The sequence below is a fragment of the Phascolarctos cinereus genome, unplaced genomic scaffold, assembly GCF_003287225.1.
Source record: "Phascolarctos cinereus isolate Bilbo 61053 unplaced genomic scaffold, phaCin_HiC Scaffold_7;HRSCAF=346, whole genome shotgun sequence".
Taxonomy (NCBI): Eukaryota; Metazoa; Chordata; class Mammalia; order Diprotodontia; family Phascolarctidae; genus Phascolarctos; species Phascolarctos cinereus.
In genome coordinates this window covers 161,781,616-161,807,674 of record NW_027556180.1, presented here as the reverse complement: position 1 = coordinate 161,807,674, position 26,059 = coordinate 161,781,616, and the positions used below count along the sequence as shown (strand labels likewise).

At 35.8% G+C, this 26,059-nt stretch overlaps 1 protein-coding gene across 1 annotated transcript in view; it reads left to right on the top strand.

Moving 5' to 3' along the window:
- The window catches only part of NALF1 (NALCN channel auxiliary factor 1), a 741,837-nt gene extending 717,271 nt beyond the window's left edge, over positions 1-24,566 (top strand). The window contains exon 3 of the mRNA XM_020970075.2: positions 20,670-24,566. Coding sequence (XP_020825734.1) covers positions 20,670-20,959 — 290 coding nt within the window. The 3' untranslated portion in view covers positions 20,960-24,566. The remainder of the gene's footprint in view (positions 1-20,669) is intronic.
- The last annotated feature ends 1,493 nt before the right edge of the window (positions 24,567-26,059 follow it).

Here is a 26,059-nt window from a genome sequence, read left to right as displayed (position 1 = left end):
GTAAAGGTAGGAAGGGCCAAGGTATGAATAGCTTTAAAAGCCAAACAGAGGATTTTAGATTTGATTCTAGAGGTAATAGGAAGCAATGGGAGTTTATTGAATTAAGGGGTAGGGGTGGGATGTGACATGGTCAGAAATGGGCTTTAGGAAATCACTTTACAGCTAAGTGAAGAATGAACTGAAATGGGTAGAGAATTGATTCAGGGATGCCAAAGAGAAGAAAGCCTGCTCCGGGGTGATGGCAGTGTCAAAAAACAGAAAGGGCCATGTACAAAAAATAGTGACAAGCCTTCACTAAAACCAAGATCAGAGGTAACCCTTGGGATACTTAGTATTGGGTGTAGAATTGTGCTCCTATAGCTTGGGACCCAGCTCAGTCTTCTTCAGATACTTGTCATCAACTGTACCTGCTTAGTTGTCAAAATCTATGGGTTTATGTGGTCTTTTTTTTTTTTGAGAATAGACTTGATTTTTTTGAAAGAGTCAAAGGTCATTCAATATTCAGTCTAGAAACCTGCATAAATAATCAAGTCAGGTGAAGCATTTAGATTTAAAAGTGAGTTGTGGCAGGAGAGTAATGAACCTGATTTGCTTGTGTGGCTTATGGCTTATAACTCATTTCAGATGATGAGACACTTTTACAAGTAACTTTAGCAATTACAACAACATTGAAATAAATTTTGTAGCTTTCTTTGTTGATGACTTTGAAAGCCAAAACTATTGGAATTTTAAGTTCTGAAGAGGTTTTAAACATGCAGTCTCATTATGTAGTCAGCGCCTCTCCTATTATCAGACCTGAACTGGACTATTCATTTGATTCATATACATTAGCTTAATGGTCATTCCAAATTATTATGTAGAACTTAACCATTACTGTGCTGAAAGTATAGACTTCATGTGGCCATACCTGGGGTTTTTTTTTGTGGTTTGTTTTTTTTTTTTTGCCTGCCAATGGATTTAGGGTCTTTCGGAATTTACTGCCTCCTTCAATGTAGTGCAGTGGAAAGAGTCAGTCTTTGGGGTCCACAGACCTTGATTCATTTATTCCAATCCCGGCTCTGTAACTTACTTCCTATTTGACCTTGAGAGAATTATTTAATTGTTCTGTGCCTCAGTTTCCCATAAAATGAGAATATTGGACTTGATGATCTTTAAAGTCTCTTCTACATCTATTTCTATGATCCTTCCAGTTTTGAAGGAGTCCATAGACTACAAGACAGCCAAAGAGGTCCATGGTACCAAAAGAGGTTAAAAACGTCTATTCTCAACAAACCAGTGCACAGTTTATAGTAATGATCGCAGTTTAGATTTATCCCAAATTGTTGCAAATGATGACCTTTAGTATCAGAAACTGAGGTTCTCAACTCTGTTTACATAGAGTTGGAGGTATCCTTATTTTTACTTTTAAAGAATGCTTTATTTTCATTGTCATAATTTTCAGATCTTCTAAAACTAGGAAATCTTAGAAGTACTAGGATGTTATGAAAACATAACAAGGTTAATATTAACCCTGGGGCTTATAAATGCAAATAAAATACAAATTATGACTCATTTCCTAATTGTGCTTGACTTTGCCTGGCATCTTTTTAAAAAGTTTGCATATTTGATTAAACTACTTGTGAATGCTCAGTCCTCATTTCCTTTCTGTTTTTCTTCTCATAGTTTTCTTAAGTCTCTGCTAAAATTCTGCATTCCTCCTTCCAAATCCTCCCAACATAATTCTGGCCAATCTATACCACAAGTTTTTAATACTTTATCCTTTATTTAAAGCCATTTACAAGAACTTAAAATTGGGCTGAGGGAGGAGGACATGGATTACAATCCTTACACATATAGCCATTCATTTACAACATTCATTTCTATTAATAAACAATTAGTGTATTCAATTTTGGCCATGTTATGCATGTGTGAAGTCCAGAAGTTTTAATTAAGTGGAGTAACCCCAATCACTTTGAGAAAGATGTTGAAAAAAATAATAATTCTGTTACAAAGGAGTTAAATACTTTGAAATATGACTAGATCCCTAATTGTGCAATGAATTCTTTTACATGGATAAATTTTAAATGCATTTTCTCACGCTAGACAGTTGGTAGTGACTAATATAAAAGCTACTGCCTCTGAGCTAGGCCAAGGTGAAGAATGAGGACATCTGGGAAGAAGGAAGTACAGATTTTTCTGAAAATAGAAGAATTCAGAATTCTTACAAAAAAACTGGATATTAGAAATCAGACACAAGCTTTAAAAAATGAGATCACTTTTGATATTTTCTATTCTTAGTTTCCATTGTAATGAAATGAAGTTCCCATCTATTAAGAAACATGATAATTAGAGTTTACACTGTTTTTTACTATGCAATAGGTTCTTTTGAAAAATAAAATTCTGTCCATTCCAATAAAACTTGGAATAAATGTGATTCTTGCCTGTGATTTTTCTAAGTACTAAGAGTGAACCCTTTTCATGTCACTGTCATAAAAATCAATGAGAATCATGCTACCAAAAGCCAGATGAGTCTTTTTGGAGAATTTACCCCTTTGTGGCCGGACACAAGAATTTCTATCCCTCTTATGAATATTATTTTATTCCTTTAATTCTTACATTTTCCATTCCTTTGGTCATAAATAATTTAAAGACACAATAGTAAGTTAATATTTGTTCACTTTCCTTTATCATTAAGTTCTTGAGGTTCAGTTACTGTCTTCAAGCTTTTATTGAGCAACTCTTGTTTTCCTGGTGCTACAGTACTTGGATCCAGAAACTAAACAAAGATATGATCCAGGAGCTCTCTGGAATTTAAATTCTAAAGCATGCACAGGACTGGGAAGAACTAAGGGATGAAGGAATAATACATACATATGTAATATGCATTGTCTGGATGCAATTCAACAGGCATTTATTAATGGATTGAGAAAGCATTTATTCAGCACTTACCATGTACTAATTACTGAGAATAAATACAAAAAAAAATCAAGATAGTACCTGCTCTCAAGGAGCTCATACTATAATTGGGAGAAGCAATATGTAGGAGGGTACAGCTGCAAAACAGATAGAAAGGCCTTAAGGCCTAAGGGTGCAATAGCAGGGAATTGGTAAGGCTGGTAAAATGGCAGCACTTAAAGTGCTGGAAGGTTTAACTGCAAGGCATATGACAAGACCCAGAGGATCTTGGGCTGAAGTTGTAGGGCAGATAGTAAGGCCTGGTGGTCTTCTGCCTCACCAAGAAGATTGTCATTGGTGACTTGTAGTCCATGTCATTAAGCACCTACTTAATACAAAAACAATGTGTGGCATGCCTTTGTTCACATGAACAGGAGCAAACTCTGATGTGTTCTGTCTAAGACAACACCAGTCTTAATTTTTCCCCCTTATACACATATTCCAAAATTTTCTAGAAGGGGAAAAAATAGTATTCAGGATGGAAAAAAATAAGTTCTCTTAAGATGTGCATTTTTTAAAAGGAAATTAATGCAAAAAATACACTATTGTTACTAACTATATATTAATACTAATATTATATTAAGACATTAAAAATGAATTAGTTCCCTTACTATGGAAAAACACTTGAAGATTAATGAATTAAAGTTCCAGTTACAGTTATGTTACTAAGGATAATCATCATTAAAGGAATTCTCCTTATTATCAGTACCCTAAAATTCCTAATGTGGAATGTAACTTATTCCTGGCCTTAATGTAGAATGTTAGATAAATACATGCATGCATATATACATATATATACAGACACATACAAACATAGAAAGATAGTTTTACATAAACATATGTGTGAGTATACATGTGATCAAATACATATAAGCAAGACAATGTTTGTGCTTTCTACTTCTCCACTTTGGATATCATCCCATATTGTCTTAAGTGAGGCCAGCTGAATATATTATGATTATGATAAATTATGCATTTCTAGACTTCTACTGGACTTCACACAAATCTCAAAAAAAATACCACTTACAAATATAAATTAATCTCTTGGTTTTTTGAGATAAAGAAAATGTAAAATTATTTAAGGGAATAAGCTAAGATAAAACAAAGATCGATCTAAGAATAGAGAAACTTTTTCTAAGTTTTGCAGATGGAGTTCATTTTATAGCATAGGCTAGAGGCTATGCATGTGTGCATTCCTTTTTAAGTCCAATACCAAACTGTAATTATGTTCATTGTTTTAAAGAAACATGCTGATAGTATGCCAAGAAAACAAGTCGATGAAAGCAAAGGACTTTCGTTTATAACATTAAGGAAAGAACTCCAAAAAATTGCTAACTTACTTGAAGAATTTGGCTTATTATTATTTTTTTAGAGTGTAAGCTCAGAATAAAGAGTTTAGAATGGCATTTGTGCTTAAAATTCGTATTTAGCAATAATGTATTAAGCATCTACTGAATGAATAAAAAAAGCATTTACTTTGTGTTTACTGTGTGCTGGACACTCTGCTAAGTACTGAGAATATAAATGAAAAGTACAAGTTTCTGCTGTCCAAGAGCTTGCATTTTAATAAGGGCTAGATAGATAGATAGATAGATAGATAGATAGATAGATAGATAGATAGATAGATATATGGATAGACAGACAGATAGATAGATAGATAGATACTTAGGATAGAATAAGATAGATGGGATGTGCACACATATACTTTTTCCCTGATTCTCCTATCTGCATATCTATCTACCTAGAAAGCCAGAGAGAGAGAGAGAGAGAGAGAGAGGAGAGAGAGAGAGAGAGAGAGATCTCGAGAGCTAGCATCTGGAGGCACTGGGAAGTGGAGTTGATCCATGTGCCCTTTCCAGGAACAAGAACATCATCAATTTGATTACTGAGCCTAGAGGAAGAGGTAGAAAGATAGAAAACAGGAGGTTTAGCAGAGAGAGTGACTGTGCTATGATGGAAGTGGCTTCAGGGCATATGTCAGTTTGGCTTGGGAGGATACCCAGATACACATGAATCATGGTCTGGCTTAGTGGTCTGGGACCATGTAGGTAGAGTGAGCTACTTGAATTTGTACTCATCACCAGTTAAGACAGTTAGACCCAAGGATGGGAGTTTCAAATTTGAGAGAAATTACTTCCTCAGGGACAAGGAGAGTGTTCGTAGGAGCAGGGAGGGGAAAAGAGCAGTTAATGAGAGATTAAAGAAAGAACATGAGTTTGATGGACGGGATCTGCTCCTAGTGGAGATATGAAGAGAATAAATGATACATATATAATAAAGAGAATAAATAGTAATGTTGTTATTGGCAAAGAAAAGAAGCATCCAACAACAAAGAGGGGATTTCAGATGTGAATAGGGGAGAAGAGGGCGCTCACAAAGGATGGTCTCAATTTTCTCAGTAACGTAGGAGACAAGGTATATTGTTGAAAGGAAGGTAGGAAGAGGTGACTCTAAGTGTAAAGAAAAGATTTAGAACAACCACTATGGAGGATGTAAGTAAACAAAAGAAGAATCAAAAGATTGCTTTGATAATTGGGCTCTGCTTAGTTTAGATAAATAAATTAGTAGTGAACCAACTCTGCATGTTTGTGTGATCTCCCTCTTAAGTATTTACTATAATGTGAGTAGGAACAAAAAAGTCACATTGAGAGAGGGGGATGGGTTGGTGTTAGGCAAAGTGTAAATGAAAATAGGACAAGTGGACAAGATACAATAGGGCATAAGACTGTGAAGTTAAAATATTAAACTAAAAATGAGACCAGAAAAGTGATTATGGACTGTGAGTAGAGGGAATAGTAGAGGGATCAGAGATCATGGAGGATGAAGAACAATTTTAAGAACAGTGATTTAGGAGAGATGGAATATTAGGCAGCCATAATCAGAGTTCAAGATAATAAAGGTAGTGTATTTATTGGGAAACCTAAGTTGTGACCATCCCTATGGATAGCTGAAGTGGAAAGAAGACATAGGCCATTAGAGTTGATAAAGTTGATTAACAAGGAAGTGAGGAATTTTGAGGAGATATTAGCATGTATATTAAAATGCCCAAGTAGGGGGGACAGGATTTAGAGTTTGAGAGAAAGGCTGTGATCTATTTGAGAAAAGAGGGAGAATGATCTGAAAGCCAGTAAGTAACTACCACAAGTGTATGGACTTGGCAACTTAGATGCATCATAAAATGAACCTTAAAGCAGTCGCCCAGTTATGGTAGCAAGGGGCAGCCTGAAAATGGGAATGAGAAAGAAGACATTTTTCTATTCCTTTTGGCCCAGCGTGTTTGGGAGTCATGAGAGAAGGAAAACCCATTGTCTTCTAAAGGAACCAGATGTTTTTGATTATAAGAAAATGGAAAGAGTGCAAGAAGAAAAGATGTGAAGGGAAGTTTATAATAGAACAGGTGTTACAGAGGGCATGATGGAATAGTTGGGCAGAAGAGGATGGATATACCAGGACTGAAGTGGATGGGGATTGAAAAGTGGTTGTAGGGAAAAAGAATGTTCCCCTTAACCGATGAAAACCCTTCATTACAGTGTTTACTGGAAAACGGTATATATGTGCAGCAAATTGAGAGGGGAAAGCAAAGAAAGAGAGAGGGTTGCCAACCATAATATACAGAAGATACCAATTAAATGAGAGTTCATCCTCCAAGATCTTGTGACAGTAGACACCAGAGCCAGGTAGCATTGTCTCAAAAACAAGGGACAAAGAGGTTGAAACAGCAAGGTGATCAGGTTGGATACTTGGGCCAGTAAATATCAGTGATTAAGGCCCCAGAGGCCTGGCTAAATTCCTACAACGTACTAGTTCTTTTTGCTTCACACCAAGATAAATAAGTGATGATGCATACCTAAAAGATTTCCAGAATGTTGAGTATGTTGTTATTCAATTGCTTCAGTCACGTCCAACTCTTTGTGACCCCATTTCAGGTTTTGTTGTATCTTGGTAAAGTTACAGAAAGAAGTAGTTTGCCATTTCCTCCTTCAGCTTATTTTACGAATGAGGAAACTGAGGCAAACAGTGTTGAGTGACTTGCCCATGATCACACACTTAGTAAGCATTTGAGTTCAGATTTGAACTCAGGAAAATGAATTTTCCTGACTCTAGGCCCAGCACTCTATCCACTGTACCACTTAGCTTTCCCAATGTGGAGTGTGTACATGGCTTATAATCAGGCTTTGTATTGTCCTTGTATTCTCCTAGGGCTTAGTAGAAAGGGGACTGGTATCTGAGACTGGTCCAGAGATCTTCACATGAGTCTGATTCCAAAGACTGAGACTTTGTTGTTTCCTCAGAGAGTTCACTGAAGTAGAACAAAATTGATAGTTTTGGGGTTTTTTGTTTGTTTGTTTTATGCTTTTGGTTTTTATTTTTGTTTGTTTGTTTGTTTTGTTTTTTTACCAAAAATGGTAGTTGGTTCTGGTACAAAGAAGCTTCCAAATTCATTTCCTGAAGGGATCTTCTCTTAAGTCTAGTGATGGAGGAAGAAAGGACTAGATACTAGTGGGACAAAAGTTCTCATTCTAGTATAAGTTCCCTCTTGCCTGTGCCCTTGATGCGTGAAGGCCTTCTGGCTTTTCCACAAAAACGGCCCTCCATCTCTCACATACAGGTATTTTCTCTGATGGACTCCCATGCCTGGAATGTTCTACCTCTTCCACTCTGATTACTGAACTCCCCTGGCTTCCTTTAAGTCTCAACTCAAATCTCACTCATACAGGAAGTATTCCCTAATCCTCTGATTTCTCTCTTGCATTTATTTATTTATTCATTCATTCGTTTGTTTGTTTGTTTGTTTATCCATTCATTTATTTAGTTAGTTATCTGCTTATTTATTTATTTATTTAGCCAACTATCTATTGATTTATTGATTTATTTAATTATTTATTATTTTTCCTGTAGCTTGTCTTCTATATATTTATTAGTATGCTGTCTCCCCAGTAGATGTAGTTTCTTGAAGGTAGGGACTATCTTTTGCCTCTTTTTGTATCCTCAGAACTTAGCACGATGTCTGGCACCGAGTAGGCACCTAATAAATGTTTATTGATTGATTGGTGGGAGGCTGACAGAAATGAAAAAGAAGGTCTTGCCTTGAAGTCAGGTTAGTGACTTTATACTTTATCCCACAGACTGTGAAAAGCAATTGGAGTATTTGTGTAAGATGATTAGATAGATCATCAAAAAAGGTTATAAGGCAACAGTAGAGGAGGATAGACTGGGACCAGAGAGACAACAGGCAAGAAGATAGTCCAGGAAGGAGGAAATAGGAGAGGGTCAAGGAAAGCCACTTGAAGGATATCATCATTTAAAGAGAGGAATGACGAAGAGGAGCCAGCAGCAATGGGGAGAAAGAAGGAGCAGTTAAGGAAGCAAGAGGAGAACCATGAAGAACCACAGAAGCCAAAAGAAGAGAGAAGAACCAAGTAACCATATAAAATATTGCAGAGTGGTGAAGGGAGAAGAAGGGAGAAAAAAGCATTGATTTCTTATTCTTTTCTAGTTACTAGGCTTAGAAATTGCTTATCTTGCCCTCTCTGGCTAACATTCCCTGCTGTAGAATTAGTTTTTTTTTTTCCTGAAACTTAAAGAAATAAGGGGGAATTTTGAAATTTTCCACTTGAGAACTGGTAGCCAATTCTGAATATCTTTAATAGTTATGAATCTTTGTCTTTTAAGGATGGATTTGAATTTTAGAAATTATCAGAAGTCCTCTGCAGCCCTAATGCAGATGAATGTGATTATTGACCATATTGAGTAGCAAAACTTTGTGATTGAAGATGTAGTGGAGTTATAATGTCCAGCTTCCCCATTGGATTAGCTTGAATTGCAGCATCATACAATGGAAAGAACACTAGCTATGGAGTCAGAGGTTGTGGATTCAAATCCCACATCTGACACTACTTTCACCACCTTATGCATGTTCTCTGGGCCCATTTTTTCAACTATAAAATGAATTTGGATGATCCCTGAGATCTCTTCTGCCTCCACACCTATGTTCCCAAGTATAACAGGCATTTGGATGTATGAGTTCTATTGTCTTTTGGAATGGAATCACAGCTCAGACACTTTAGTAACTGGATAGCCTTCAACGAGCCACTTAACTTGTTAGATCTTCACTTTCTTGATCTATAAAACGGGGATAAGGATAAGTTCTACATATGTCACATCACCATTAGGAGGAAAGTGTTTTGCCAGAGTTAGCATGCTATGCAAATGTGAGCTATTACTCTATTATTTATGTTCACATTTCTTATAAGATTGCTTGTTTTGTCACTAGTTTTCTGAAAGCAAGCTTGAAGAAAATTGTAGATGATTTTTCTTTTGTTAAAGCATTTTAAATTTTCCATGTTTTAAATATAATAAAGAACATGTTGCTGACATTTAAAATTAACCACACTCCCTTTCTAAGGAAGAATATCTGGGAGGTGTTTAAATGATTTTAAACTATTAGGCACTGTTTGTATGTGCAGGGATGCCCACGTACCTGAATATGTCTATATATGTTCTTTGATTACATAGGAAGTCTGGGTTTCTCTCTGACAAGAAAATCAGGAAATAGAGCTAGTTCTGTAAATGCTTTGCAGTTGATCAAAGCATTAGCCATACTGAGTGTCTCTTCAATTATGCTTCATAGCTTGAAGCACTGCAGCCACAAGGCCATTTACATAATTTCCTGTTTTCCAGGATATTTCCTTCACATAGGTACAGTTACCAGGCATTTAGAAATGGAAAAAGCATGTGAGTGATACAATGGATATTCAAGGGCATTAGCAGTGAACAAAAGGGTCACTGACGTACAATGTAAAAATATATGGGCTCCTGGGTGCCTTGCTTATAGAGCAGAAGAGCAAATAGTGCATAGAAATATAATGTAATGTGAGGTATTCTTAAGTAAGGACCCACTTTTTTTTTAGGAGTGATCTCTTGCAATGATAAAAACAATAAATTAGTAATATGGGCTAAGTCTAAACACAAAACCATAGCCATAGAACTGTGCAAGACGCCAAGGTCTTTAACTTGCTGTTGTGGTCTAGAAATATATAAATAATGCTTTACATCATTCCTTTGGGGATTTAAGGAGGAGAGATAGAGGTCATAGTGTCAGGAAATTTATCTTACAACTTACTGACAAAAAGACAAAGACTACAGCAAGGACATGACCCAGTCTATCTGGGACAGAGTCACCCAGATCCTTTTTGTCCTGATCCTGGAATATGTCCTGGCATAACTGAAGTCTAACAAGGTTATATCTTCCTGGACGCTATGATGACCTAATCGGTTCCTAAACATTAGAGATTCCCAAATATTACTATACTCAGTAATAAACAGAGAGAGTCAGTGATCTTTGAAAATTCACCAATCTAGGATAAGCAAATACCAGGTTTATTTAGATACATCCATCATGGATAAGCTAGACAAGGATAAACACAAAGATTAGTATATTTGGTACTAAATTCTTACAAATATGGACCTACCAGTTCTTTTTTATATTTGCCTGTCTTTAGTCCTGTCATCGGGCAGCTAGACAGTGCAGCGGGTAGAGTCTGAGGTCTGTTGTTAGGAAGATTCATCTTTGTGAGTTCGAATCTGGTCTCATACACTGTGTGACCCTGGGCAAGTCACTTAAATTTGTTTGCCTCAGTTTCTTATCTGTAAAAGGAGCTAGAGAAGGAAATGTAAAACCACGCCAGTAACTTTGCCAAGAAAATCCCAAATGGGGTCACAAAGATTTGGATTCAACTGAAAACAACTGAACAACAGTCCTGTCACATCCGTCATATTCTCAGTGATTTTTCAAAGATTACTGAAGGCAATGGGTCTATTATCTCATCCACCAGTTCTTTCTATATCCTGGGAGTTAGTTCATCCAGAGCTGATTACTTCAGCTCATTGAGGAAATCTTAGTACTCTCATCATCTCAGCATCTTGGACTTTAAATCCCTAGAAACCATTTTTTCTTCTGTCCTTCCAAGTTTGACTGATTTTCTCCTTGGGAGTGAAAATGAAAGGAAAATAAGTTGAGATTCTTTGCCTTGATCATTTATTTGCTCTCTTCATCTCATTCCCCCTGAGCAGTGACCATATCTCTTTCTTAAGTTTCTTGTTGTCATGTAAGTACCATGGCAACAAGATTCCTATATTATCATAGCATTTATCACTAGCTTTAGTTTCTTAGTTTAAATGCTCTTGATACTATCCTTTCAAGACCAAGCCACTACTTTCTATTTTTTCTCTATTTTTTGCCCTTACTTTGATCATCTATACATATCCCTAAAAATTTCTTACTTGGTCAGTGTATTCCCTATATTATTCTACTGCCTTTAAAAAAATTACTCAGCTCTTTAAGAAAATTAAATACAAGTTTATTGACATTTTTATATCTTTCCCAATGACTTCCCTTCCACATAGAAGTCCAGCATTTATAGTCCATTTCTTCTTTTTTTGAGAAGAGTGTGTCTTATCCTCAGTCCTCTGAAGTCATGATGTGGCACTGCCTTGATCAGAGTTCTGGTATCTTTCAAATTTGTTTTCCTTTACTTTGTCTGTTGTCACTGTGCAAATTGTTCTCCTGGTTCTGTTTACTTTGAGATTCATCAGTTCATGTGAATCTTGACAATTTCTCTAAATTTTTTAACATGTATCATTTCTTATGGCTCTGTAATATTCCCTTATATTATATATACACCAATTTGTTTAGCTGTTCACAAATCAATACATGCTTACATTGTTTCCAGGTTTTTGCTGTCAAAAAAAGAAGTAATGCATAAATATTTTTCTGCGTGTGGGTTATTTTCTCTGTCTTTATTGTCATTGAATTAAAGGTTATTTTCAGTTTAATAAATTGTCTTGTACAATTCCAAATTGCTTTCTAGAACTACTGGGCCAATTCATAGATGCAGCCTCATAGCCACCAGTGCTTTAGAGAGCCTGATATTGCACAATCTTTTTAATATTTACCATTTTCCTTAGCTTTATTGTCTTTGTCAATCTGATAAGTTTAAGTTGAAACCTGAATAATTTTAATTTATATTTCTATTATTAGTATTAGTGATCTAGAACATTCTTTCATATGATTATTGACCTGTTGTATTTGTTCTTGTGAAAACTGTTTATGTTTTTATCATATGGATAGATTGTGATCTCTATTCCTAGAGAGGATTTCTAAATTGATGAGATCATAGGTCCATTTGAGTGTTATTTCATTATTTTCAGTTTCTTGAAGTCTAATGTAGTTTCCTTGTTTATGTCTTTTATGTCTGTATATGTTCACTGTTGGCTTGTCTGAGATCATTGTAGTCATTTATTTTTTTTAAAGATCACCTGAGGCATAGCACATGAGAGACAACTAATTTTAATTCCATGTGAATTCTTATGTTTTAATGGTTATGGTGGCCAGATTTGTTTTCTTTTCTACCATGCCCTATCATGATGTTTCCTTTCAGGGATTCCTTGGTACATTGTGTCCCTCCCTGCCTGGCAATTTGTGATTTGGAAGCTGTTTGACAATCATATTTATTGATATACTAAATTTAGTTTTCATTCAGGCATTATGCTGTAAATTCTGTTTTCAAATTAGTCATTCTAATAGTCCAAGGAAATTTTCTTTGATTTCTTGAAACATGATGTCAAAGATATGTCTAACAGTAGAAAGCAAAACTCTCAAGAACAATGAGAAGTCCCTATAGCATTGGCAGAGTTGAAAACCTGGTGAAGGTAGTGTCCACAGCTCTCTAGGAGTAGTATTTCTTTTGGAATTTTAGCTCTTTCTCAGGCATCCATATGCCTAGCCTAAAGTGCATCTAAAGTTTTTAGCAGCATTTTTGACCCCTTGGTCACAATATCCAGAAGCCCCTCCTGCCATCATTATTTTTAAAGAAATGACTTTATTCTGTAGAAGCCCAATACATGCATGCCTTTTTTCTACCAATCTCTGTTGTCCCACCAAGCATTACTTGCTCCTTGGACCAATAGCAATATGGAAAAGTAATTCTTGTTCTAATTTTCTCTTTCTCTATTATATATGCCTACTTCAAACATGAGATAAATGTGAACAAAGCATGAACAAAGGCATGGAGACAGAAGGGGACTGGGTAAGGCCATGGAATTGGGGAAGATTCCATTTGGCATAGAACCAGGAATATATGAAAAGGAGTCATATGACATAAGTGTAGGTATGTAAGTTGCAACCAAATGTTTGAGGTCTTGAAAGCCAAGGTTAGGGGATTAAATTCTTGTTTGTTGAGACATGGGAAGCCATTGATGATTTTTGAATACAGCAGGAACATGATCATGGTGATATATTAAGATTATTTGTATAGTAACATTAATGGTAAAATGGAGAACACACAGTCTATTTTCCAAATTGTAAATCAAAAAAATTACGAAAATTAATTTTAACTGTCCAATTTTAGAAGCCTGGTACAAGGAATTCATTGGAACTGCAATAAGAGTCAGCAGAGAAATATTTATAGGGTATCTTTGTTTTATTTCCCTTATAGGAAAATCTCTACAACTTTTCAAAATATATATATCCTTACCAATATAGGGAACATGGCCCTGTGAAATGTGGGATTTAGTACTATGAGAATTAAGTTTCTATTTAGATTGTATTCTCTTTGACTGCAAGCAATCTTTGCCCTTCCAGTAAAATGCTAGTTGACTTTAGTTACCATTCATTGACTATGGGAATGCTCTGCTTAGTCTCAAAATGCTTTCACAAATCTAATTTATACTTCTGCATGATGTACAAGGGAAAACCTTCTGAGCTTATTGACTGTTTAAGTAAGGAAGTTCTCTGCTGCATCTTTTAAACACAGGCCTGTGTTTTAAATTTCATGTAGGATTACTTATAGTTTTTTTAAATAGTATTTTATTTTTTTCCCAATTACATGTCAAGACAATTTTTAGCATTCATTTTTACAAGATTTTGAGTTCCAATTTTTTTTTCTCCATCACTCTCTCCCCTCTTCCAAAAATGGTAGGCAACTTGATATAGGTTATACGTGTAAAACATATTTCCATATTAGTCACAATTGTGAAGGAAGAAATAGATTAAAAGGAAAAAAAAACTCACGAAAAAGAATAAAGTAAGTGAAAAAAATATGCTTCAATCTGCTCATTTCACTTTGGATCAGTTTATAGAAGTCTTTCCAGTTTTTTCTGAAATCTGCGTGTGCATTGTTTTTTTATTGCACAATAGTATTTCATTACTTTCATTCCATTACAGCTTATTTATAAATTTCTTGAGGCAATTTTCATTTTCCCCTACAGCAAGTATATCGTGCACTAAGATGTGTTTCCCATGTGGTTTCAAAATTGTTTATTTATGCCATTTTGAGAATGTTTTCCAGACCAATCTCTTGGTTAGCTATTAATGAGTCACATTCCTATCCTGTCTTATCTTTAGCAAATTCTCTAACTCCACCTAACAAAGACACAAAGGGAGAAAATGAGGGCTAAAAGTTTGGAAACACTTAGCTCATATCAACGTGAAACTAATGTCGGCAAAATGTGCCTTTCTGTGATCATGATGAATAATCTTCAAATGACATCACTTTTGTCCTAATACTTCTATCCGATTAAGAGAAACTTTTAGTTATCTCTACTAATATGATACTTATGACAAATCTCAAATCATTTTCTGCTGATTAATGAAATGTGGCTTGCCTTAAAAAAATATGAACTATCCATATCAATGATATTCACAGATCAATGAAAGCACTGAAGCATATGTGGGATGGGGAGAAATACTTAGATCTATGGCAAATAGGAGGCAGTTGTATTGGAGGACCAGTTCTAAAATTACATAATTCTATTATTATAGCCCAACTTGAAGCCTCACATAATTTGTTTAGACAAAGATCTATCATATATATATATGATAGATCTTTGTCTAAACAAATTATATGAGATGATATATGTTGAGTACATGCAAGCTAAATGAGCAAGTCAGGCACAGAACAAGAAAAGGTTTCAATAAACTAATTATTAGGATTTATATGGTACAGGTGGAGATCAAGAGAACATATTACAATCAAAATAAAATGAAACAAAACTACAGGAAAATACATTGGACAAAAGTCAGTCCACAATAAACTGACTTTAAAGGTTATGAAAAATAGTTCTTCAGTCAACAAGCATTTATTAAGCACTTATTATGTGCCAGACACTATGTTAGGCTATGGGGATACAAAAAAGGAAGAAGGTAGCCCATGCTCTCAAATAGCTGAAAGTCTGATGTGCAGTAGGGTGGACAACCTACAAGCAACCACATACAAAGAAGAAAATTCAGAATAAATTGAACATAACCCTGAGTGGAAGCTTTAGCATTAAGGGAGATTGGGAAAGTCTTCTTATAAAAGTTAGATTTTAGGTGAGATGAAAAAAGTCAGAGGAACCAGAAGGTGGAGATGAGGAGGGGAAGAGAATTCCAGGCATGAGATAGAGCCAGTGAAAATGCATGGAGTCAGAAGATGGTAGATCTTGTTTGAGGAACAGTAAAGAGACAAGTATCACTGAATCACAGGGCACATGGATGGGAGAGGGGGGACTAAGGTGTAAGAATAATAGAAAAGTAAGAAGGAGTCAGACTTTGAAAGGTTTTGAATATCAGAGGGTTTTATATGTTATCCTGAAAGTAAGAGGGAGCCATTGGACTTTATTGAATAGGGTATTATAAGATGGGGAAAAGCAGTGGTGATATAGTCAGACCTGTGCCTTCAGAAAGATAAATTTAATAGCTGAGTGGAGGATGACTGGAGCAGGGAGAGATATGAGGCAGGGAAACCAATCAGCATCCTAATCTAATAGTCCAGGCATGAAGTGATGAGGGTCTGCACCAGTGTGGTGGCAGCGTCAAAGGACAGAAGGAGGCATATGGAAGAAATAGTATGAAGATAAAATTGACAAGACTTGGCAACAGATTGGATTGGAGGTGGGGAGGGAGGGGAGGAGATAGTGAGGAATTGAGGATGATACCTAAGTTTCAAGTCTGAATTCCTAAGAGGATAGTGGTGCCATGGATAGTAATAGGGAAGTTTGCAAAGGGGAGAGTTGGGGAGGAAATATAATAAATTCAGTGTCAGACTTGAAGAGGACTGGAAAAAAAATTAGATTTGGTGATTAAGAGACCATTGCTAACTTTAGATACAGCAGTTTCCACTGAATGTTTGCAGGCAGATTGAATAAGGTTTAGAAAAGAGTAAGATGAGAAGTGGAAATACTAAGTTTTGAACACTTTCTCAAGGATTTTAGCAATAAAAGGGAGTAGAGATATAGTATGCTGGCTAGTAAAGATGATATGATCAAGTGAGGGTTATATTTTCAGGATTGGAAATATATGGACATTTTTACAAGAATGGGAATGATAAAAGGTACAATCTGATGGAAGTGATGTAGGTACAGGGATTGGCCTCAGCAAAGAGAAATTCCTAGCCCCAGGTCCTAAAGATATCAAAGAAACAGAAAAGAACCCATATGTATAAAAATAGGAGTTCTTTTCATAATGGAAAAAAAAAACTAGAAACTACCATTAATTAGGAATGAAAATAAATTACAATATATGGATGTGATAAGATGCTACAGTGCTATAAGAAATTATAAAAGAGATGATTTCAAAGAAACCTTGGGAGACCTATATGAAATGATGCAGAAGTGAGACAGGAGGAATAGGTATAATGACAACAATATTTTTAAAACAAACAACTTTAAACACCTTAAGAACAATGCAATTGAACAACCATAATTCCGAAGAATTGATAAGGGTGCCTTTTCCTGATATAGAAAAGGCCCTGTGAGTGAGAAAGGTTAAGGAAGGAGGTAGAAGAGGGTTTTTAGGCTGGACTGGGATAAAGAATATCCAAGATGGAATCCAGGAAGTGAATAGGATTATCTTGGCCCAGCACCGGTAGTAATAACTACAGTCATGATACCAAGGAAGCCAAGAAGAGTCTTGTTCCAAAGGGGTGGCCCCACACTGACTCTACTGTTTTGGGCTGGACTAAATGGTTAATGAAGTCCTTCCCAACTCTCAAATTTGAAAACAATTATGTAATAGTGAAAGGTAAAAGGCCTCTGTAATTCAAGGTTGTAAGAGAGAAGTAGAAAGAATTCATATCAATAGCTAACTAATGTCTATTGCATAGTTTAAAAAAATCCATTTATTAAAAATCTCCTTTGTGCAAAATACTGAGAACTGTTAAGACGAAAATTAAACAATGATTTACCTTAGTGCATTTACATAATGCAGGTGAATACAAAATGTACACAAATGAGTAAGTCAAAAGCTTGTTAAGTATAAAGTGATTTCATATGGGCAGAGAACATTACAGTGCAAAGAAAGGAGAGGGAAAAACAGAAAGGCCTCAAGTGAGAATTGATACCTGAGCTGAGCCTTGAAGGAAGTCAGAGAGTTCAGGGGTGGGGAAGCTGCAGCCTTGAAGCCACACGTGGGCCTCTAGGTCCTCAAGCATGGCCCTTTGAATTCAGGCTGAATTGAGGACCTAGAGGGCCACATGTGGCCACCAAGCTGCCCTGGAGGCAAAAGTGAGGAAGAAGAGCATTCCCAATATGGGAAGGTTATGTAAAGGCATCAGGGAGAATTGACATTTGCTACATAGGGAACAGAAGGTTGGTCAGTTTGATTGGAAAGAATACTGCATGAAGCAGAGTAACGTACCTGGAAAGGTAATCTGGAGCTGAATTGCTTGGGCTTTAAATGTCAAACAGAGAAGTCTGTATTTTATCTTAACAACAATAGAGAGTCACTAGAGAGTTCTGAGCAGGGGTAATGGTGCAGTCATACCCATGATTTAGGAATATCAGTTTGACCCCTCTGTGGAATATGAATTAGAGATAAGAGAGATTGGAAGAAAGGGACCCAACTAGGAGACTATTGAAGTAGACTACACTAGAGGGTATTAATGCCTGGACTAGAGTTGTGGCATGACTAGAGTTGTGGCACAGGATAGAGAAGAAATAAGGACAAATAAACATTTTTCAAGATTCCACTGTTTAAAAAAAAATTAATCTGGGTGAAATTATAATTATATTGAAAAGCATCTTTATTTCATTTTACCTTTAATTCTTATAACTATGTAATCACATATAAGGGCGCACCATAGATTTTCCTTTAGTTTATAGACACTGTAATAACTAGTTCTGTTTAGAAGAGTTATCAATGGAGAGGCAAAGTTGAGGTATTTTAGTGAGACCATAACTTCTTATTTGAAGGATCTATGATTCTTCCCAATACAGCAATTGTGCACTGCTGTCAAGCTCTCTCTAGAATCTTAAAACAAAACAAAACAAAAAGATTAAAAAAAGAAGAGTGGGGAAAGAGGCCATTCTCTAGTTGACTCTCATCTTTATTGGCCAGCACAAAGAGGTGGCTCTGGCCCACAATAGCCAACCTTTTTTTTTTTATCAGAAATTAATGTACAACAGCTTAGGCCCATCATTTCATTCTAATAGGTAAAAAACAATTAAAGTCACAAACAAAGTTAACCACTTCAACAGCTCAACAGATTAATCAGGGAATCCTCTGACTAGCTTCTTACGTAAAAGAAATTGTATAGTAGTTCAGATGGAGAAGTGTGTCACCTCTCTTCTGATAAGGAAGGCTTCATTTAGGAAGTGAGATTTGATTTGTGCGTTGAAGGATAAGTATAATTTGATAAATAGAGATAGTTGGGAGTTTATTTCTGGTGGAATGAATGGAAGAACCAAAGTGTGAAGGCAGGTAGGTACTATATGTTTTCAGGTAATAGAGGGTATGCCAATTTGGCTGAATTCATGAAGGAAAGATAAGTGGGAAATAAGGCTGGAAAGATTGGTTTGAGATAGATTGGGTAGCTTTAATACCAGGTTTAAGATTTTTGAAATCATTCAGTAGTGAATGGAAAGTCATAGAAGGTTAGGTTTTTTGAAGAGGGGAGTAAGCATTGTTGTAGGGTGATCAGTCTTCTAGTATATTCTGTCCTACAGAATGATAAGAACAGGAAAAGACCAGAAATCAGGAGATGGTGCAAACATATACATACATACATACATACATACATACATACATACATACATACATATATATGTACATATATGTATGATCACAAATATAAAGAAGAAGATGAATTAAAGGTCACTTATTTCAACCCTCTCATTTAATAGATGAGTACTTGTGAATTAAAAAACTACATGTAAAAAAAATCCATACTTTAGACTGTTACTCCATTCCCCTCATACAAATTAAAGTGAACTTATTTATCTGAAATACATACATATGTGTATACATGCATGTGTACACACAAGCACACACACAATCACACACACAGTCCCTTCTACCCATGAAAAGCATCTCCTTCTCCAAGTTCTTCCCTTCCCAGTCTCCTTTCTCTCCCCCTTGCTTCTGTGAATGTAGTTACATGAATGGGCACATGCTATGAGTGTGACTTGGCCACTCGTGCACAAACCAACTGACTGAGCAAACCCAAAGGGACAAGATGGGGGTTCCTTTTGGCTAAACAAACAAACTGCATGTGTGTGTGTCTGTGTGTGTGTGTGTGTGTGTGTGTGTGCAAACTTGAAATTACTTATACCAATGAAATCGCAAATCTAATCTGTAGACTATGAGTAGCACATTCACATTGCATTTTAGAATTTACATCTAATCCTTATGTAATTATATTTGCTTGCATACAATATCTTTAAATATCATACTAACTAGTTCATTTGGTTAGAAATATATGCATATAAGTGCCAATCATTCAACCAGTGTTTCTTAAACAGCCACTCTATGCAAAACATTGCATTAGATGCTGGGGGAAGTAGCACGAGGAATTAAGACACCTTCTTCAAGAAGTATGTGAAGTGGTTGAGGCTGTTATCTCTAGCACAACTACTTTCATGACACTTTATTCACTTTTTTCATCAAAGACATTTTGAACAGTTATACTTGGGTGCATATGATCTCTGGAAATGATCCAGAATAACTATATTTGCTTTGATAAACTTCACCGGACTTGTCTGCATGATCCATACAGTTATCACAACCTTGAACTCTCATGAATTGAGATTATAGTCCAGGGCATATGTAGAACAAGGAAGTACTTGTTTGAGGTGGTCAGGGATGATGAAGGCTAATTTACACATCGAAATAAACTTTTCACTATCTACTGAGATAGTTAAACATGTAAAATCCATCTGGTGATTTTTATCACATGGCCACAACTGGAGTGAGTATAAGTAACCATAGGCAGACATTGGGTTCTCCTAATCAATTTCCTTATTGAAGGATGAGGGGAAAAGCAGGTGTGGGTTACTAAGAAGGCATCGTGAATACAGTGCTGGCCATGGGGCTTGAGAAATTTTAATTCAGATCCCCATTTCACACACTTACTAACTGTGTCTCTTAGCAAGTAAACCTTTCTGAACCTCCATTTTCTCCTCTGTGAAATAAGGATAATACCTCAGAGGGTTGTGGAATTTAGATAAGATATGATATAAAGTGTTATATTGGCTATTGCTTTTTCTTGAAAGTTGAATATAATTATTTTAGGCCTCATGAGTGTTTGATAATGACATGTGAGGATGAGGGATCACATCTCCACTTTTTATAGGATAGAGGTAGAGGAATCATGAGGTATCAGCCCTACTTTAAAATAGCTTGGCCTCGCTGCTATATCTTCCCTCCTTCCCAACATGCCATTCATTCTGTATTCTCTCTTTTTTTTTTTTTTATTCCATAGGGTTGTATGAAAACTTTCCAACCAATGCAGAACCAGAATGCTGTGATGTCAGATGGGGACTATTATCAGATAATGAATCCAAAGGGACTACAAATATAAATGAATCGTGTCACAGGACATCGCTCACAGTTTCATCAGCATCAAGACTGTGCAACAGCAGACTCAAACTGTGTGTGCTTGTGTTGATTCTCTTGCATACAGTGCTAACAGTGTCAGCAGCACAGAACACAACAGGACTGGGCTTTGGCAGCATTACCACATTGGACGACAATTCAACTAATGAGGAATAAAGGAAAGGATATGTCATGATAGACACTCAACAGGCCCACGTGAAATGAATAACTGCAGTAAAATGTAACAGAAACTGGGTGCTTTTACCCTTAAATCACTTATTGCAAGGCCTTTGGGGTAAAATTTAAAAGACGGGCCAGAATCCAACTAACAAGGACACAAACACAGCTTTTTATTGACTAAAAGGCTGTATGGTGATTTAAATTTCTCACACCATTTTATACACTGTGTTTTAATGTTTGGAGTTTGGTTTTATCTTTTGTTTGTTTGGGTTGTTTTTTTGGTTGTGTTTTTCCTTTTTGTTGGTTTGTTTGTTTTTTGCACTTGTTAATACAGGATCTTTATTTTTTGGGATGGTTTCTCAAAGCTAAACTAAGTCTTTTCACTGTCTATATATTTCTAGTCATTGTGTGTGTTCATCTGATAGTTCTGTCTTTTATGTCCTGTCAGTTTCTATTAGAGGAATGGTTGCTATGACTTCCTGGCATAGCAAAAAAAAAAAAAATTTAAAAATTAAAAAAAACCACAAAAACACAAAAAACAAAAACAAAAACAAAACAAAAAACTCAGAAAAAAATGGGAAAAAAAGCAAAAAAAAAAAAAAGAAAACCTAACTGTCCCTTCTACCCATGGAAACCATTTCCTTCCTTCCCCAAGCCCTTCCCTTTCCAGTGTCCTTCCCCTTCCCCTTCCCCTTAAGCAAACAACATCCGCTTGCTTCTGTCTGTGTAATCACAATGAATGGGCACACTCTATCAGTGTGACTCTGCCACTGTTGCACAAACCAGCTGACTGAGCAAACCCAAAGGGGCATGATGGGGGTTCCTTTTAGCTGAACAAACAAGTGCTCTCCATATGAGGTGGAATTGGACAGTTAACAAATTTTTACATAAAATGAAACAAAACAAAGCAAAAAAAAGCAAAAACAAAAACACTATAACAAACTGTGTTGCTCCAGTTCCCATTTCAAAGAAGTCCAGTCCTTTCTCACTGGTCAGTTGAACAGGAGCAGCCTTTTTTAGAATACAGTACGTGAAACCTGTTAAACTCAGCAAGTTGGACTAGTTGGGAGGCCTTCCTTTTGGAGGTATAAGGTTGGCATTCATTGTGAATTACGTTTTCAGTTCCACAACAGTTATGGAACCAGCAAATATCTGTAATGTTTGGAAGAAGAAAAATTAAGAAAAGACAGTGGAATCACTTTTTCCCCTTCTTGGCAAAGAAAGTAGAAAACACTCAAGCACCTATTGTGCAAAGGATAAGTATGATTTTGAATCCATTGTTTTTCTGACATGTTGTTAAAAGCAACTCCGGTTATTAAGGGTGCACAGCAATGCATTAGCACAGATGAACAACCTGTTGTCATTGTTTGTTTGTTTTTTTAAATAAATAAGTCAGCTGTTTTCATTAGTGTGCAATAAACAGCTATCCTATCCAGCTATCAGTAGACTTGGGAAAAGATTAATCTGATTGCCATTTTCATCGCTTTTTTTTTTTGTGGGAACATTTCACCCGCTGAGTGTGTAAAATTTTTCTTTTTAAAAAGGCTTTTTAGAGTTTACAGTAGAATCAATGGAAGGAAATGTTATTAAGGGCTGTTTTTAAAAATAATAATAAAAATTTAAAAACAAAAAAAACTTTACATTCCTTCCTATTCTCTAACTACACTTGGGAAAGTGCACTTCAGAGATGTTTTCTGTGTAGCTGGGAGATGAAGGAAAAACATATTTAAAAAAATGTTCTCTTAACAAATAAAGTTTAGTTACCAACTTTTTAGATATGAAATATTCCTTGGTAACCATTTTTGTTCTGACAGAGTTTAATCCCTCCAACAGAGTAATTACCCTGCCACATAGCTACATATAGTAATGCATATTTTGTTTCAGAAAATAAAATAGATTTCTGTTCCAATTTGTTCAAAACTGACAAAAGAAATAAGCTACTCCTTAATAAAGTCATAGAATTGTTCAGATGTCAAAGTGCAAATATTTTACAAGACTCTTTGTTTTGATAGTGTTTTACTGAAAGTGAGAAGCCTACAGTGATCTGTGCAAACAGGAATGAAAAATGCACCTGAAACAGGAAAAAAAAAACCAAAAACATTTAACTCTTGTTTTGTTTCCATCTTTTTCTCCCATGCAAACAAACAAAACTATTTTCATGCTAGGAAACGTGGTGCTTTTTTCTCTGGGTTACTGAGGATGGGGAAGGGGTGGATTGGGGGTGCGACACCTCTATTAATGGCATTGAACTGTTGCAAGTGTGGGACATTTGTAGAAATAAAAAATTGAAAAGCCTTAACTAGTGGTAGAATGTAGATTTCCACAAGGGCAGGGATAGCCATTGAAAAGTTATGGAGCAATAACTTGGCAGTACTGCAAGAATGCAGGGTAGCTTGAGTCACTACTGAGAAAGCGCTTACCAGGTACGCTCTTGTTCAACTGACCTCCTAATTTTAGTAATTATCTTGTGTGTGTGGTCAGTAAACAGTTTGTTATAACCTTTATCTACCTCTGCTGTGCAAAGACCATTCAATAGTCCATTTTTTTTGTTGTTGTTGTTCACAATGGATCGTTTCCATCTTTTCAGCAATCTACCAATACAATAGTAACAAGTCCTTTTCATCTAAATTTTACTGGTATTATCCAGAAGTTATTCTCTCTAAGCACTGGACAAAGTGACCAAAAAAAAAAAAAAGAGAGAGAGAGAAAGAGAGAGAGAGAGAGAGAGAGAGAAAATCTAGCTATATTCACTGAGTGGTATCTTTTCCCTTCCTTTGTATTTTATTTTAATTATTTTTTGATAAAGGCTTTCTTTAAACAAAGAAGTGGGACAGGCCTCTTTCACTATCTGGTGTGTTTGATGATATGAGGAAAAGAAAGCTGATGAAAAACAAATTGCCATTGCATTGCATGAATAGAAGTATAGTCCAAATGTAGAATTACAAAAATTGAGTGAAATAATGGAGGCAGCGTGGTATAGTGGAGAAAGCCCTGGTTTTAGAGATGAGAAATATGAGCTCAAATCTCCACCCTGTACTTACTACCTGTGTGACCATGGGCAAGTCACTTGACCTCTTGAAGCCTCAGTTTCCTCATCTGTAAAATGAGGGAGTTGGACTGTGTGATCTCTAAAATCTCTTCCAACTCTAAATCCTAAGACCCAATGAATATAGTCTTAATTGCAAAGTATAAATTTTGGGGCAAACATCCCTTATCTCCACCAAGTTAGCCTGCGTTGAAATGGTTTGTAAGTCCTGTTGTTTTCTGTTTGTTTGTTAGTTTGTGTCAATTTATTTGGTTATCCTTATGATTTGGAAATTATCCCACGCCTGGTATGATTATTGCTGTGATGCGTGTACCTGCTCCAACATGGTGTCTCTACTCCAGCTGTGGGTGATGCAGCTTCTCTTGGCGGCAGCTGGGGAATCCTGTGTAGGCAACGACTCCTTTCTGAAATTAAGCAACATGTAATCATGTATGATGCAAGTTTCATTTCATCCATTTCTCTCATCTGTAATAGATTTCCCAGCACAAACTTGAGCATGCTTAATGTTGTGCACCTATTACTTTAACAAGAATAAATTCACCCCCTGCCCTTGCTGTACCTGTCATCTTGTTCCATTTCTCCTTGTACCGTATGTCCACTGCATACATGATAATGAATTACAGTATTAAAAGAAATATTTCTGCAAGCAAGCTTAAAAAAGAAAAGAAAAACAAGATTTATTTTATGATCATATGGATCAGACCTCCCCCCCAAGTCTATGATTGTCTTATTTTCTGCAAATAGTGAAATTCGAGTTTGTGCAATATGTCAACACTGCTAAACCAAATGTCAGGTAACATAACTAGAGTTATATATTATTCCTTATTGCATTTATCTTTGATAATACATTATGTTGGATTTTTTCTTTCACTAAAGAGAAAGGTTTTGGGTTTTTTTGTTTTGTTTTTGAAATACAGTAAGTGAACAGTGTCAACCAACCCAACGTAATCAATAAGGGGGATTAGCATAATATTTTTGACTCATATCAATGAAATGGCTTGGCACAGTCTCTACATAAAAAAGCATCTCACGAAAGGGAGTTTTACCTGACTACTGATATAAATGGTTAAGAAAAATTGTTTTCCCCAGAAAAATAGAAAGTATGGAGCTAAAAAACCAGAGCCACATACAACCTGAAGTGGAAGGTTACATTTGGCATGTGTGGGTTTCTGAATATCTGGTTAGCATTACAATATAGATGGGTCAATGGTACTGTTTACTTTTGTTACAGGTATCTACTCTATTATCAATGTACTACTTACAATAAACACTGAATCTGCACATTGAAAAAAAGGCACTAATGCTGTAGACAGATATTTGGTTATATATGCATGCATATGTATATATAATGAGAAGGGAAGATTTATACCTATGGCACATCTATATGTCGATCTATAGATATATAATATATGTGTGTATATATGTATATATATATGTATATATATATATATATATATATATATATATATATATATCATCATCATCATCAACTAAGTAAACCTTGAACAGTGACACTCCTCCTTCATAGAGCTCACACACAATATTCCTGTGAATGGTTCTATTTTGTTTGGTAGCATTCTATTTTGAAAACTAAACCTACTGTGACATGGAAGACAGATCAAAAGAAACTTCTCCATTACTGAAGGAATAACAATCTGAAAATGACAAAAGTCTTCTCCATCTGCCAAGAGTAATGGCATTTGGAAGAGGACGGAAAGAGAAGGCATGTGCCGCTTAGAGACTGAGTGATCGAACAACACAAAAATTAAGCGTTAGGGAGCTTAAAAAATGGGTGCAGTTCAAGATCATATCTACATGAATTTTAAAATTATTTCTAAGCGTTTGCCACAAAAGCCCTGGAAATAGTTTATTCATTAATTTGAACCATGCTGATATTTCAGAAATTTATAAATGAGCCTTTAGGCCTATTGAGAGAACTTTAGGCATAGAAGGGACAAAACCAAACAACCAAATGCACAAACAAACAGAAAAATATTACAAAGCATGATTTCAAAATATTTATGGACACTTCAACTTCATTACACCACTTG